We start from the raw sequence: 13,757 nt of genomic DNA, 5'->3' as shown, positions 1-13,757 counted from the left end.
CCAGCCTCCACTCTAACGCAATGATTAACTAGTCGAACCCACTTCCTCCCATCTTTATGTCTTCCCACTACACTCGACTCCGGAACCGACACAATCCGAGCAGGCGAACAAAAAACCCGTAATATGATTAATGATGATAATATAGTTCAACTTTAACATGAAGTAGACGGGCAGATGAGTTTTATGTAGCTGTCTTGCACAAAGTGAAATCAAGACAACGAAAATATAGATTTTACTTCACAGATGTCATCAAATTTAATATACAAAAAAACGAAGGACATACACATACATTTATGAAAATAATTTTCCAGCGCTACATAATATGGACACTTGTGAGTTTATCATTTTTAAACAACGCTGTTGTCTACTTGGTATTTATTACCATTAGTTTTGCCTGAAAGCTTGCGATGATACTTTTAGTATTTGAAGTTCATACATCACATTAAATCGTGTCTTATCTAAGGATCGGTTGTTGCAAGTCCCAGTTACTGATCTCCACGGAAACATCATCACTAAAAATAAAAACAACTCTTTTTTTCGCCTCTTTATTTGGTCTTTCTTTTACCTTTGTCCTCATAATTGTGAAGTTCAGCATCGAGTGCACTCCGATTGGTGTTTTTCTGCTCTCGCCCCTTAGCCCACTCCTTCTGCAGCTGCTGGAGAATATAGCGAGACAACTTCCCTTCTCTCACCAGACGACTAGCCAGAGAACTGTCCATCACTTCCTCTGACCTTTTCTGCGCCCTTTGATCTCCGCCGTTGGCCGTCCTACTACTAACTTTCTTGCTGCCTGCTGTCTGAAGGACTTTAGTCATGGATGGGCCAGACGCCGGGTCAGACGCTGGGTCAGACGCTCTGATGAGTCGGGTAATATTTAAGACGCCCTGTTGGATGATGTCATCGAGTTTCTCCTTGATTTCCCGAACCAAGGCTGTGTCTGGAAACATGTCCATGAATCGGTAGCTGGAGACAGAAATCAAAATACATTCCGATTTAAGTCTGTTGAGACAAAGAAGTATGATGATGATGATAATGAAGATGATTCCCGTTTGATCACTATTAAAAAAGTCCCGGCATCACATTTTCACACAAGACGCCAGACCACGCCCACAGACATGACGTTACCTTAACCAGAGATAGATATCCAACACGTCATGAACAGATTCCAGGTGAACCAGCTCTTTTATATTTTTGGGTGGATCAAGGGGCCAGCTGATGTGACGGCAGACCCAGTAAAAGGTCAAGGGTTCGTCTCGACTGAACTGACGGGCAAACTGAAAGATAAAAAGGTTGAAATCAGGGGGGGGGGGACAGCTGCTGCTTCAGTTCATCACATGCATTCTTCCACTCTTTATTTGCGCCCACCTTCAGGAAGGAGGTGCAAACGAAAGTCTCCTTCTTGTTGATTGGCGCGGTACAGAAGACATAGCGCGATCTCAGGGTGAGCGGGATGTGCTGAATCATTTCAGCCAGAAACTTGAAATCGTCAATGTTGCAGACAAAGTACACGCCGTCCACCTGGGAAAGACTGACAAAGATGTCCTGCGAGAGAGACAGGAGGATCAGTCGCAGTGCTAAGATACAGAAGTGACAAACCAAACTGTTTGTAGCAGAGAATCTGAGCCAAATTGCTTTTTTTCTTTTTTGACAAGTGGGTGTAATATTGAGCAGGTTTCTCGTGAGCACGTTTCATGTCAAGGTACCGCTTTCATGTGCAGCCTGGTGCTTTCAGTATTCATATTTAATCCTGCTAAAATTCATTTACTAAATTACACAGTCTTCAAATGAACAGAGGCATCTTCTGCTGCATTAATCTTGTATATTTTATTTTACTAATCAGCATCATTTCACTTTCGTACTGTCAAGACATCAAATCCATGAGTTTAAAACATTTTCTCAAGATGCCGTTTCGAAGGTACGGGGCACTTGTTTGTTTCAGTTTCATGAGAATTACGGCATCCTATGTTCTAAAACTCAGTGATCTGGTGCAGTCTTATGTGGCAACAGCTCGGGGGGGGGGGTGATATCTGCTGTACTCACTACAAGGTTGGACAGCGTGGCATCAGGCAGATGATAGGCAAACATCTCTATTTGATCTGCTGTGGGGTGGAGACCTGCAGTCTGAGATGGGGATGAACACACGTATTGAATCTGGGTTTGTAAGGGTGTGTGTGTGTGTGTTTGTGTTTTAAATAATCACCTCTATGGGGCTCACGGATTGGCTGAGTATTTCCTTCAGAACCTTCAAATCGTCTCTCTGCATGGTGGTAACTTGTCCCTCTTTAAAATTGGAGGAGAACCTGGAGAAGTGATATAATATACAGTATATATATTTTTAATGATTATGTAACTAGTGTTGAAATGTGAAGGCAGTAAAGTGACACTAACCTCCCTGCTCGGCCAGATATCTGCAGGGCCTGCGATGTGCTGATGACCTCCATCTGTTTTTCACCTTTCTCATTAATATTCGGCTTTGTCAGACTGTTGAAGATGATGCGTTTTATGCTCCTGGACAAAGAAAGACCAAAGAAAAATGAACATCAGGCGCTCTATGTGAAAGGACTTTATGTGAACGTCCTGAGAACATCAACACTGCAGCTAACTGAAGATCAGATCATTATTCAAGTCATGTGTGAGAACTGATTAAATGTCAAAATATTTTGTTTTATATTTTAATATTCACAGAAACATGAGGGAAAACAAACGCTGTTGAGAAGATGTATTAACTTTTTACATTCCAGCGTGTGAGACGATGCTTACAGGTTCAGGCCCATTCCAATAGCATCTGTAGCGACCAGTATCTTGCAGGGGTCATCGGGGTCATTGAACTTCTTGGCCTGTGCCCGCTTGGTGCCTTGTAAGGAACACAAGTGTACCCACATTATATACACACAAAAAGCTCCTATTTTTAATTTGATTACCTTTTTCTGACTTTGTTTACACTGCCCCTCGCAGTAATAAACATATAAACACACTTTGCCAGACATACTGACCCGGAGGCAAGCTCCCATAAATGACTGCACATTCTTGTCCTCCGGCCTCTATTTGCCTGCTTATGGAGTAGATGTCATTTTTGTTGAAGCAGACGATGCAATCCCCGGCTTCCAAATTTTGTAGTGACTCGACAGCATGATCTAAGACTTTGATTGGAGTTAATCGCTGATAGTTGTGGACCTAAAAAAGAGAAAGGCAATGGAGTGACAGAGAGAGGAGGAAGAATCAATAATACATATATACACACACACACACACAGGTCGTCCTCACTTAACGACGTAGTTACTTTCCGAACATGTACTTTTACAATTTTGGAAAGCCCGTCGTAACTCAGAGTTGTTGTTAAATGAGTATTGCATGTTCAGCACTAACGCTCCTTGCTGCAGCCTCACCTCCATCTCCTCTCCGGTGGTGTACATCAGCTCTCTGATTAAGTCTATGGCTGCAGGTTCCCCACACACATGGATCTCTTCTGCACAGAGACCTACAGGAAAACAAAGACACATGCCAAATTAACAAAACAAGATGTTCAGAAACTTAAAGTTAGCATTGCTTAGTTTTCTTATATTTCACCTGCAAATATTATAATTTTGAAATTGCACATTTAGTTTCGCCTGAATTTAAATGCTTTTTAGGATGACGTCCAGACAAGGCAGGAGGTTTTGTGTGTGCTACAAACCCAGCAGTGCTCTGGTCCAGGCCCAGCCTCTGGTAGGGTCTCTGATCATTTGAATTTCATCGATTACAGCCACCTCATCTAGAATCACACACAAATAGAGTTTTAATTTGGCGTCTCAATCTCAACGTGGTCTAATGGGGAAATAAAATATTTTGCTCTGGAAAGTAACAAAAACTTTTAGAATTGTGGCTGAAAATGTATTTTATGAGCAGCCCTCCATAATAAAATGTTTATCCAAGAAGTAACAGAACTCTTAAAAAACAAATGGACCTCTGGTTAATAAACATTCTTGATTGATTCCATGATATTTTTTTCAGGCTCATAAGGATTGAAGAGAATAAAGTAAAAACTTTGCTGACGCTGTCTGATAAAACAATTTCAATGAAACATCTTGTATTTATCTAACAGAAATGTTTCTGCATTCTGCTTGCTTACACGGTGTGGTGACGCTGCACATCTCGATGGTACAGGCCACGTGACTAGCTGGCTGACCCTCTGGGTCCACGAAGGTCTTCTCCTCGCCGGTAACCAAATCACATGGCACACTCTGTGAATAAACAAGCACCATCGTGAAAGGCAAGGCGAGAAAAGAGATAAAACGCGTCGTCGTTCAAATGAACCGTTGGGAAGGAAAAGATTGAGAGAAACATCAGATCGATAGAGACGACTCCAACAAAAAGACAAAGAGTAAAATACAAATAGTACTCCACTCCTTTATTCATCCTGAACTCACAGCATTCAGTATTTATTTCTTCATAATAACAAGTCATCAAAATTCACCTAGCAGAACCAGAATAATCTTTGATTAAACTTTAAAGCATTGACATTTTTAATCTTGCACTGTTATTTTAATGTAAATTATTATTTTTATCATATTCATTTTTGGGGTTTTCTTTCTTTCTTGGACAGCACATTGAGCTACTGCCCTGTATGAAATGCATTATATAAATAAAATGCCTTGTCTTGCCTTGCATCCATTGTTTTTCCTTGTTAAACCCTGCAGCACACATTACCCACAATGCAAGTGGAACAGTCCTGCCTGACGTTTTGGTCCAGTTTTACGGCCGTTTATCAGATTTCACAAAGTACCTTTTGGAGCTGTCTAACTTTTTTTTTTGGTACATCTCTACATTTTTTTCTTTTTGCAGTAGAATTCTCCAACAAGGCGACAACTATGCAACAATCATTGTAAAAAAATCAGCGGACTTCTCCTTTAGACAAAACAGAGGACAAGAAAATGCTTACAGAAGTGTTGCTCTTCTCAAAGATCTCATGAGCCAGCAGTTTCAGAGGGCCACAGTAGACGCCAGACTTAGCCGCCAGGTAGCGCTGAATGGCCTGGTATGTTTTACCACTGTTAGTGGGACCAGCATGGAAAATCACCTTTCTTTGGATAGCACGAGCATCGGGGTACCTGATCAATACAAAAACACACACACACACTGATAGTGACCACAGTAAACCAAGGCTGGGGCTGGATTCTCGACGCCAATATTAAACGTTCACTCAAGGAATTTCAAAAAGCAGCACTTTTTTTGGGGGGGGGGGGGGATATTTGAGAAACCGTTTGCAGAAAATCCGTTGCAAATGCGATCTTTACAGAATCACACTAATCACGTCCGTGACAGGCCTGTACATTGTAAAGCGAAAAACAAATTGCAGAGATGTAGCAGGAGTTCAGCAACTTTAAAAAGGTGCAGTGCTCCTGATGCACGATGCTACTCTCATGTTTGCTTCCCGGATTCTGGCGAAGAACGACACCACAGAAATGGATTTGGCAGCAACAAGGCCCAACATTAAACCCCCCCATTCCCTGCAGACTAAGCAGCAGCTCTGAGAGAACCGCCATCGTGCAGGATGCACCAGTCGATGAGGCGGATTACTGTACTGCTGTAAACCAATGCTGACGGGGAGCACACGAGTTACTATGGAAAATGTGGTTCACTCCAGTCGTGTTACCCGACACTTACGTTGAGATAATAAAGAACTAAATATTTGTCATTTGCATATGACAAACTATCCAAGCAGATTCCCAAATAAACAGTGGTGCCTGTCTGTCAGCATAAACAGCACATGGACCAAACTCCTAAATCATGCTCTATTATAAAGTACACCAATTACCAATCAGCAGGGAGTCTGAGGTCTGAGATCTTCCTTAAATCATCCATACAGTCAAGCATAGGAAAGATTTGCTTGGCATGACGCATAAAGTATGGGAAGACATCGACTACGTGGCCTGAAATAAAAAAGAAAATGAACATTTTCACACGAGTTACTGAAGCAACGGCATCGTAACATTTGAGTAAAGAATCACACAAACCTGCGCGGCAGCAGATATCACTAAGGATGATGTGCAAATCAGCAGGCAGTGAAGGAACTTCCATGATATACTTCCGAAAGCTAACGAAGGCCTGGTGGAACAGTCGAGCTGTGCACACATGAAAAAACATTTGTATGATGTTCCAACTGTATTAAATGCAGGGTCGATGCCAACATTCCTCAGGCCACAGAAGAACAGAAATGAAATGTGCCGCTTAGAAATGAATATGGGAATTTAATTTCTTGCAAATCATCATACTCCTTCGGTTTCTTTTACAATTCATACAGCATTCTCAACATTACAAATATTGTTCTCAACAAAATAGATTACCTGTTATATATCATTTTATTTTGGGATTACAATAGTGTGTTTTTTGAAAACAATTTATTTTCAACTCTAAAACAATGCAATCAATTTCTCACCATCCAGGCCGCTGTCTCCTGCCAGCCTCCGTATCTCCTTCTTCTTATAGAACTGGTTGATGATTTTCAGTGTTTCACCTAAACAGACAAACAGCAGGCAGAAAGAGATCGATTATTTACTAAATATACTAACATTTAGAGCAGGGCTGGGCAAACCTTTTGACTCGCGGGCCACAATGGGTTCTAAAATTTGACAGAGGGGCCGGGCCAGGAACAGACGGATGGATTGTTTGCATGAACGAATATAAATGTAAAAGTCATTACATGAAAGGATTTAGCCTTTTACAGGTAGCATTACAGGGGAAAGGTAAAATTAATGTGGTTTAATTATAATGAGATTTTATTTAATGATATAATTTTGACAAGTTTGGCGGGCCGGATTAAAACGCCCAACGGGCCGTATATGGCCCCCGGGCCTTGGTTTGCCCATGACTGATTTAGAGCGTAGTGTTCAAAATACGGGACATCTAACATCTCAAGTAGCCTTTAAAGACAAAATAAATACAGGGCAACAGGTAAATATTACGTAGAAGTGCTGTGAAACGTGCACTTAAAGCCCGATCGGGTGAATATACTCACTTTTATCGAGCGTTTTGCTCAGCTCTGCTCCTGTGCAATCATTATCAGACGAATCGGCTTTCAGAGAGACCGGGATAAACAGAGTGGTGTCCGGGGGGTTCGGAGGGGAACTGTTGGATGACATATTTCTGCTGCAACGCACGAAGCTAGCCGGATGGTGTTCATGGAATAAAACAGAGCCGCCAGCAACGGTGCGAGCATTCCGGGTGCTAATGTGGCGCTGAAGCCGAGACAACAGGTACAGAGTCCGGTTTACCGACATCGTTCCGGGTCTTTTATCTGCCCGGTGTCTAAGATGTGAATAATTCCGGTGCTACTTCCCATCCATGCTGTCCAGTGCGCGTAAATGTACAGGTTAAGGGCACAAAGTTTCAACAGAGGACGTCCGATCACCAAAATGCTTCCAGGTACCACAACGTGAGACAGGACCCCTCGTTGAATAGCTGCCCGCTAGTGTGCCTGTATTGCTGTTGAGGGCAAAATCTACTTGTATTAAAAATATATAAAAAGACGGCTAACTTAAATGAGCATGTCTTATACAAAAATAATAGTCAGTAATATAAGCAGAATCTAATATTTACAAAATATACTCTAAACTGTAAACACTGACAGTAAAAATCTAAACAGGCAACAAAATAATCCTTCGCTACCCGAACTCAAAGATCGTCTACAAAATATTGAAGCTCGCCTCCGTCTAAAAAAAAAAATCGCTTTCTGTATATATATTTTCTATCCATTCATTTATAATCTAAATAAATCAAATAATAATAAATAAACGGTTACGGCTTCAGAGCTCTCCCGAGCAGAGTTGTTAGGTGCAATGAAGAAATCTAAACGCTAAAATTCAGTTTTTGTCCACGTTGAATTAACTGGTTCAACTTCTGCTCAATACTGCAGACAAGCCAAGCTGTTAATGTGCTCTTTGGGTTAGGAGTCTCTTTAAGAATGATCACAGGATGTGCAGTATAAATTTACTTTACTCACATTTCATTCTAGCTTTATACGAGCTCTGGATGTATATACATGCTATCATACAGACATATGTTGATGCCATGATCAGGCCGTGTGCAAAGTCCAACATATAGTAAATATGACAAGTGCAGCGGGATCGGCATTGAGGTGCCCCTTCATTTACCCGTGAATGTATTTGAAGCACACCTAAAAAAAAACTCCACTTGTACAGCGCTCATGGAAAACAGAAACTGACGGATAGAAAGAAAGTTTACAGGTTCAAAGTAGTGAGGTGGGACAAATACATCTGTGCAGATGGGTGTTCAGAGGTTTATGAAACATGATAACAGCATGAATTTCACATCCAAGATACATAAAGCAAAAATAAAGTGTATACAATGTGCCGATTTAAAACACGGAGTGATATATAAATGACAGCATCATTTCAGATAGACACGGGAGCTCGCCGAGGCGAGGTCGACTTAGTTTCAGCTTCCGCGGCCCTCATAATTATTCAGCAATGGAAGGGAAAGCGCGAAGCTGGCCACAGATCAGAGTAAATTAGGCAAATGTATCCTCCACACAAGACCGGTAACATCACTCAACGCTGCGTGCGCATCACAGTGATACATGGCTAGATTTTACAGTGTATCGATATTGCATCGCTTCCAGTGCTTACATGGTTTCATTTATCAGTATTTTAATTCTAAAGACAGATCCAACACAGTAATTTATTTTACTCAATCCACCCAAGTTCCAATTTGTTTAGTTCTACAAACTTAACATTTTGAAATATTGTTGTACTATCCACACTAAATGGGTTTCTGAATGTGTTGAAACTTACCTCTGTAGCCATAATGATTAAGTAAACGTTAGTAATCATCATTGTGTGAATCTTTTTTAAATATATATATATTTGAGTGAATCGACGCTTTGACTTTTGAACTAAAAAAAAATCTTAATTTGATAGACGGCACTAGAAAAAAATAAAACATAAATGGGAGATGGAAGTTTTTTGAAGATGGACTTCTAAAGATTAGCTGGAAGTCTAGAATATTTATTCAAATAATGTTCGAAATAACATATTGGATTGGAAAATGTTCCTGTACGAAATAAAATGTGAACTTCAAAATGAAACACATAAGCCATTTTTAAGAAACACCGGTAGCCGAATTTGATGTTTGGATATAGGATTAAACTTATTTAGAGATGTTTATTAAACTTAAATTAAACTCTTGACTGATCATACATTTGAGTGAAGAGTGTTTCTGAACTGCATCCCTTACCAAACAGAATTAGTTGAAATGCAGTCGCTTAGCCCCTTCAGCTCTTCTTTCAGACTGATCCCCGCACGTTAAACACTTTCAATCACTGCTCGTCTAATTTTGAAGCAGAGGATGCAAGAGAAAGTCCAGGATAGGCGCTGTCCAAATCTGCAGACAACGCCCCTGATGCTTGGTAAACGCTGTCGTCCGCGGCAAACTCCAATTTTGTTTTATTATGCATTCAGCAAAATGATTCTACGGCCTAACCTGTGCGTGCACGTTTTCACTCCGACACACCAAGATCAAATATTTTGCTTCAAAGTTCTTTACACGAGTCGACTCGATGTGCGATCACTCCTTTACATTTAGCATTCGGGCCTACTTGGATTGGAGACAAACCGTGACAGCTCGTATCCCAAGCTGTGAAATGGTGAAGTTTATGTGTATTCATGTACAGAGGCAGCTCTCAGTCCAGGGAGGGTGCGCGTCATCCCTCACACCTCCAGCTGTTCAGCAGTGAAAGGTTGGGGCGTGTCAGTGCGTTTTCAGTTCATCTGAGCAGCGGCCTCACATCTCAGGCTGCTCCGCATCAACTGGCTGGGTTCGGGGCTCAGGCGACTCGTAGCGCTGAAGGAAGTTTCTTTTCCTCAGCTTGTCGGCGGCTTTTCTCCACAAAACAATCTCCTAAGACACAGAGGCAGGCGAATGAGTGAAAAGAACCTGATAGAGCGTCAGGTCATTTCAGAAATAGTCCCACAGTGCACCGGGAAAGAAAAATGACACCGACGTGCAAAAGTGTTTTACCTGTTGTTTAAAGTATCTTCTATCCTCTTCATCCACCAGAACCAGATTGAGGAAGTAGCGTACAGAGTATTTCTTGTTGACATCCCTCATGGTGGGTGTCATGTCATATCCTGTGAAGAAACAGCAGACATCCTCACCATAACGGAGACGTCAACAAGGACAATAAGAGCAGATGAGAAGGGTTACCTGCAAGGAAGAGTCTGATGGGGATCGATTCTCCTTTAACTGGAGCTCCATCCATGATCTCATACTTTGCAACCGTCTCCGTCTCTGTGGTCGTGCTCGGACCTGAACATTATACGAGTGGAATAGAATCTGGTAAAGTTGTATTGGGAACGGGTTTACAGAGGAGTCGGATAATGTCAGCTTCATTTCAAGTGACTTGTCTGGATTCTAAATGTACGTACAGGTAGTCGTCGACTTACGACCACGATTGGTTCACAGGGTTTTTTGCCCTTTTTGGTCGCAAGTCGGCCCGTGTTAAATGACCGTGAGAATATTAAGCTGCGTCATGATACGGAAAACATTGGAGTAGAAAGAGAACATTTCCTCTCGGTAGACATCGAAGAAGAGACCGGAGAAACGGTCGTGCATTTTATTAGCTCGCTCGCTTTCCAGTACGTCGTAAAAACACGCGTTAATCGGACAAACACAAAAACAAAACAGGCCAGTGCCGTTATTTATCAACCGCCCCTGGATCACCTGCTGAAAGAAGAAAAAGAAGAAAAGGAATAAATGACCTATGCCCGTCATCTCCTTCTTGATGAGCTGTAGCTCCATGTGCTGGATCTTGATCCTGACCAGCAGGAAGTAGATCTTTCCAACAATCACATCCTTAAGGTGGTATCTAACAAAGGGACATAAAGAGAAGCCGTTCACACCGGTCCCGTTTGGAGTTGGGCTTTTGACACGAGCAGAAGATTTAAATCTCACTTGGATTTATTGTACTCAAACTCAATGTGCAGACAGTCTTCTATGCCGACCTCCATCTTGATCGAGTGGTTGACGTCTGGGTAGGTGGCTAACTGGTGGACAATCAGCTCGTATTCCTTCACGAGGTCAGACAGTCGACGGACTATCGTCACCCTGAGGAAATACCTGCGAGACAGAAACAGCACAGGCCTCAGAAGTCAGTCAGAAACGGGGCAGAAATAATAATCCTTCTGAATTTACTATCACGAACAAAGTATTGCAAATGAGTAATACTTTGATAGTCCCTTAATCAACATAATGAACCTTGAATAAGTGACTGAGCATTTAGTACAAAAATAACGAAAAGGTTCAACGTAAAAATGACATCTTGTACTTTTTATCTGACAAAAAAAGGAGAATTTTTTTTACTTACTAACTGGATCATCCTAAGATTATTGAGCACTTGTATTCAAACAGATCAAACGACAGATCCTTTCCGTCTGCTATCAGCAGTAATTCTATTAACACACGATCCTTGTGAGGGAGGGACTCCGTCAGCGTCCTCATCCAGTGGAGTAAGATTTAAAACGTCAGATTGAAAACATGAAATATATATATATATATGTACCTTAGCCTGACATTCGCTCCAGTGTAGGACTCATAGGGCTTCTCCACCTGCATGAACTCAAAGTCGTAGCTCCTGTTTTGGCCGAGCTCTCCAGGCAGAGCCAACTCTTTCACCAAGTCCACAAACTCGTGGGTGTTGCTCTTATCAGAGAATAACTCTGAGAACACAGACGATTGGGTTTAGCGGCTGCTTAAAACATTTTAGAGGAACATGCTGCGCTCGTTGCTTCCTCCTGCTGCACGCGGGGGAGGCTTTAGTTTCACAACCGCATGCTGCGCATGACGAGCACGTGCTCCATTAAACCTTTTAGCCGCATGATAAAGCCAACATCTGGAGCAAGTTTTACATCGACAGAGATTGAATGCCTCGGTGGACACAACTAACACGCAATAGAGCTGCCTGCGGAAGATAACCGTCGTTGTGGAGAGGCAGATTTCAATGGGAGGGTTTCAAAAAAACACCAACAGACGTCAACGGCACTCAAAGGGTTAAGCAGTAATCGTCAGTACAAAAACAACGGTTGACCACTATCATAAATGACCGTTAAGTGACTTTAATCATCCTCACCTATCTGTCCGACGAACTCGATCCGGATGCCCTGATGCTCCAGCCGCTTCCCTCCCTGCTTCACGTTTAGATTCACCTTGAGAAGATCGGATGATCAGACGAAGAATAACAAACGATTTCTGTTTGCTTTTTAAAAGTAAATCACCAACAGAACATGCTCCCTTTGTAGATCACACAACTTATCACTGATGGGAAAACATCCAAACAGCCAATCAGGGGAATATCACAAGTTCACGTGTTACTGGATGGACTCTGATATTACTGGATAAAGTTGATTCACTTCCTTCAGTCAGTTCAAATCATGCAACTAATTTAATTACTCATTAATGTATAAAAATAAATGGCTGAAGTTCATTTTTTGATGACCCGTGTGATTAATTAACAGAAGAAATGACGACAAATTAAAGCCATGCTTTGCGCGTGTAACGTTCCTTCTCCGAAGCGCAGCCTCTTAAGCAGGAACGGGAACACGGCCCACCTTGCCAGACACAGACTCCCCATCGTAGAACAGGTAATGTTTCTCCAGCTTCCCATCCTCCGTCTTCACCTCCGCCGTCTTTCTGCTCTCCGCATCGCTCAGCAGCACGTCGATCTCACACACGGGCCCAAACAAACCCCCGAGGAAACTCTGGAAACACGAAGCACACCTCAGAACACGCCGACAAGTTCACAAGTTCAATGGATGCCGGCCGGAAACCGCAGCGCCTGTGAGGAATGACCACGCAGGCGCAGTCGCCCACCCAACCAAACCCATTCAGGGCTTATTGCGAGCCAGTGGGCAACTGCAATGCTACCATAAGTGGCACGTCACTCCAACGGCGACATTTTTGCAGACTGTATTTTGATCAATGAGCTTCATGTCATTATTTTTTTTTTGGTTAGTGTAAAAAGGGAGCGGCCATTTGGTAACAGCTGAGTAAAGGGATTGTGGTGACAAAGCTTGCCCTACAAACAAGTGAAGATCAAAGGATGCTGCAGTGATCTCTATTGTACGTTTTTAACTCTCTTAATCGAAAATAAAAAAAAAGGAGATTCGAACGCAGAAACCCCCAAAACTGACTGAATGTGCTAGAAAGGAGCGAATGCCACGATAAGCAGAGCAACACAGCGGGTCACGTTTAATCTATGTAGGTGTGCCATTAACTACTAGAATGAATAAAAAAAACGCGTTCTAAACAAACCTCAATAAAATATACTTTATATTTCAATAAAAGTACTATTTCAACATGGATCTAAAACAAAACATCACAGCAAACAATAAATGTACTCTCAGTTCAGTCACAGCTTCCGTTACAGATAACATACCATTTTGAATAGTTTAATTTTTGCCATTAATTTTAGTTCGTATCTCAACAAACAAACAAAAACACCAGTTTGGTTGTTGACGAGACAGAACATCGAGAAAGCAAAGACGGCCTGATAAAAATGCTAACTGGCCCAGTCCAGCTAGCTTTCCCGACGGTTTTAAGTTTTAAATAGTGACTGCGACGTGGAGCTTGAGGTCGGTTATAACCCCGGGCCGTTAATAAATACCCGGTTGACCGGAATGAAGTGCGAACAGACGGCTCTTGTTCTTACACTCACCATGTCGGCCGTCTAAGCAGCTGAAGCTAACGACTAGCCTGACACCGTGTAG

General features: G+C 42.1%; 2 protein-coding genes across 2 annotated transcripts; both read right to left on the bottom strand.

The window, feature by feature from the left end:
• Positions 1-249: 249 nt before the first annotated feature.
• Positions 250-7,256, bottom strand: LOC137914600 (ATP-dependent RNA helicase SUPV3L1, mitochondrial-like). The gene is made up of 16 exons (XM_068758116.1): positions 6,995-7,256; positions 6,416-6,493; positions 5,994-6,101; positions 5,795-5,909; positions 4,919-5,087; positions 4,109-4,220; positions 3,674-3,751; positions 3,387-3,478; positions 2,994-3,174; positions 2,761-2,854; positions 2,389-2,508; positions 2,201-2,300; positions 2,041-2,121; positions 1,366-1,542; positions 1,126-1,274; positions 250-963 (listed from the first exon to the last, which is right to left on the bottom strand). The coding sequence occupies exons 1-16, from the start codon at positions 7,254-7,256 to the stop codon at positions 546-548; spliced, it is 2,334 nt and encodes a 777-aa protein (XP_068614217.1). The 3' UTR covers positions 250-545.
• Positions 7,257-8,253: 997 nt separating this feature from the next.
• Positions 8,254-13,757, bottom strand: LOC137914591 (vacuolar protein sorting-associated protein 26A). Its single transcript, XM_068758108.1, has 9 exons — positions 13,706-13,757; positions 12,600-12,749; positions 12,122-12,197; positions 11,555-11,711; positions 10,948-11,112; positions 10,755-10,861; positions 10,201-10,302; positions 10,015-10,124; positions 8,254-9,894 (listed from the first exon to the last, which is right to left on the bottom strand). Exons 1-9 carry the CDS (start codon positions 13,706-13,708, stop codon positions 9,778-9,780), a joined length of 987 nt encoding a protein of 328 aa, XP_068614209.1. The 5' UTR covers positions 13,709-13,757; the 3' UTR covers positions 8,254-9,777.

This window comes from Brachionichthys hirsutus, unplaced genomic scaffold (assembly GCF_040956055.1).
Source record: "Brachionichthys hirsutus isolate HB-005 unplaced genomic scaffold, CSIRO-AGI_Bhir_v1 contig_177, whole genome shotgun sequence".
NCBI lineage: Eukaryota > Metazoa > Chordata > Actinopteri > Lophiiformes > Brachionichthyidae > Brachionichthys > Brachionichthys hirsutus.
Note: the sequence above shows the minus strand (reverse complement) of the source record. Positions and strands in the feature narration are given on the sequence as shown.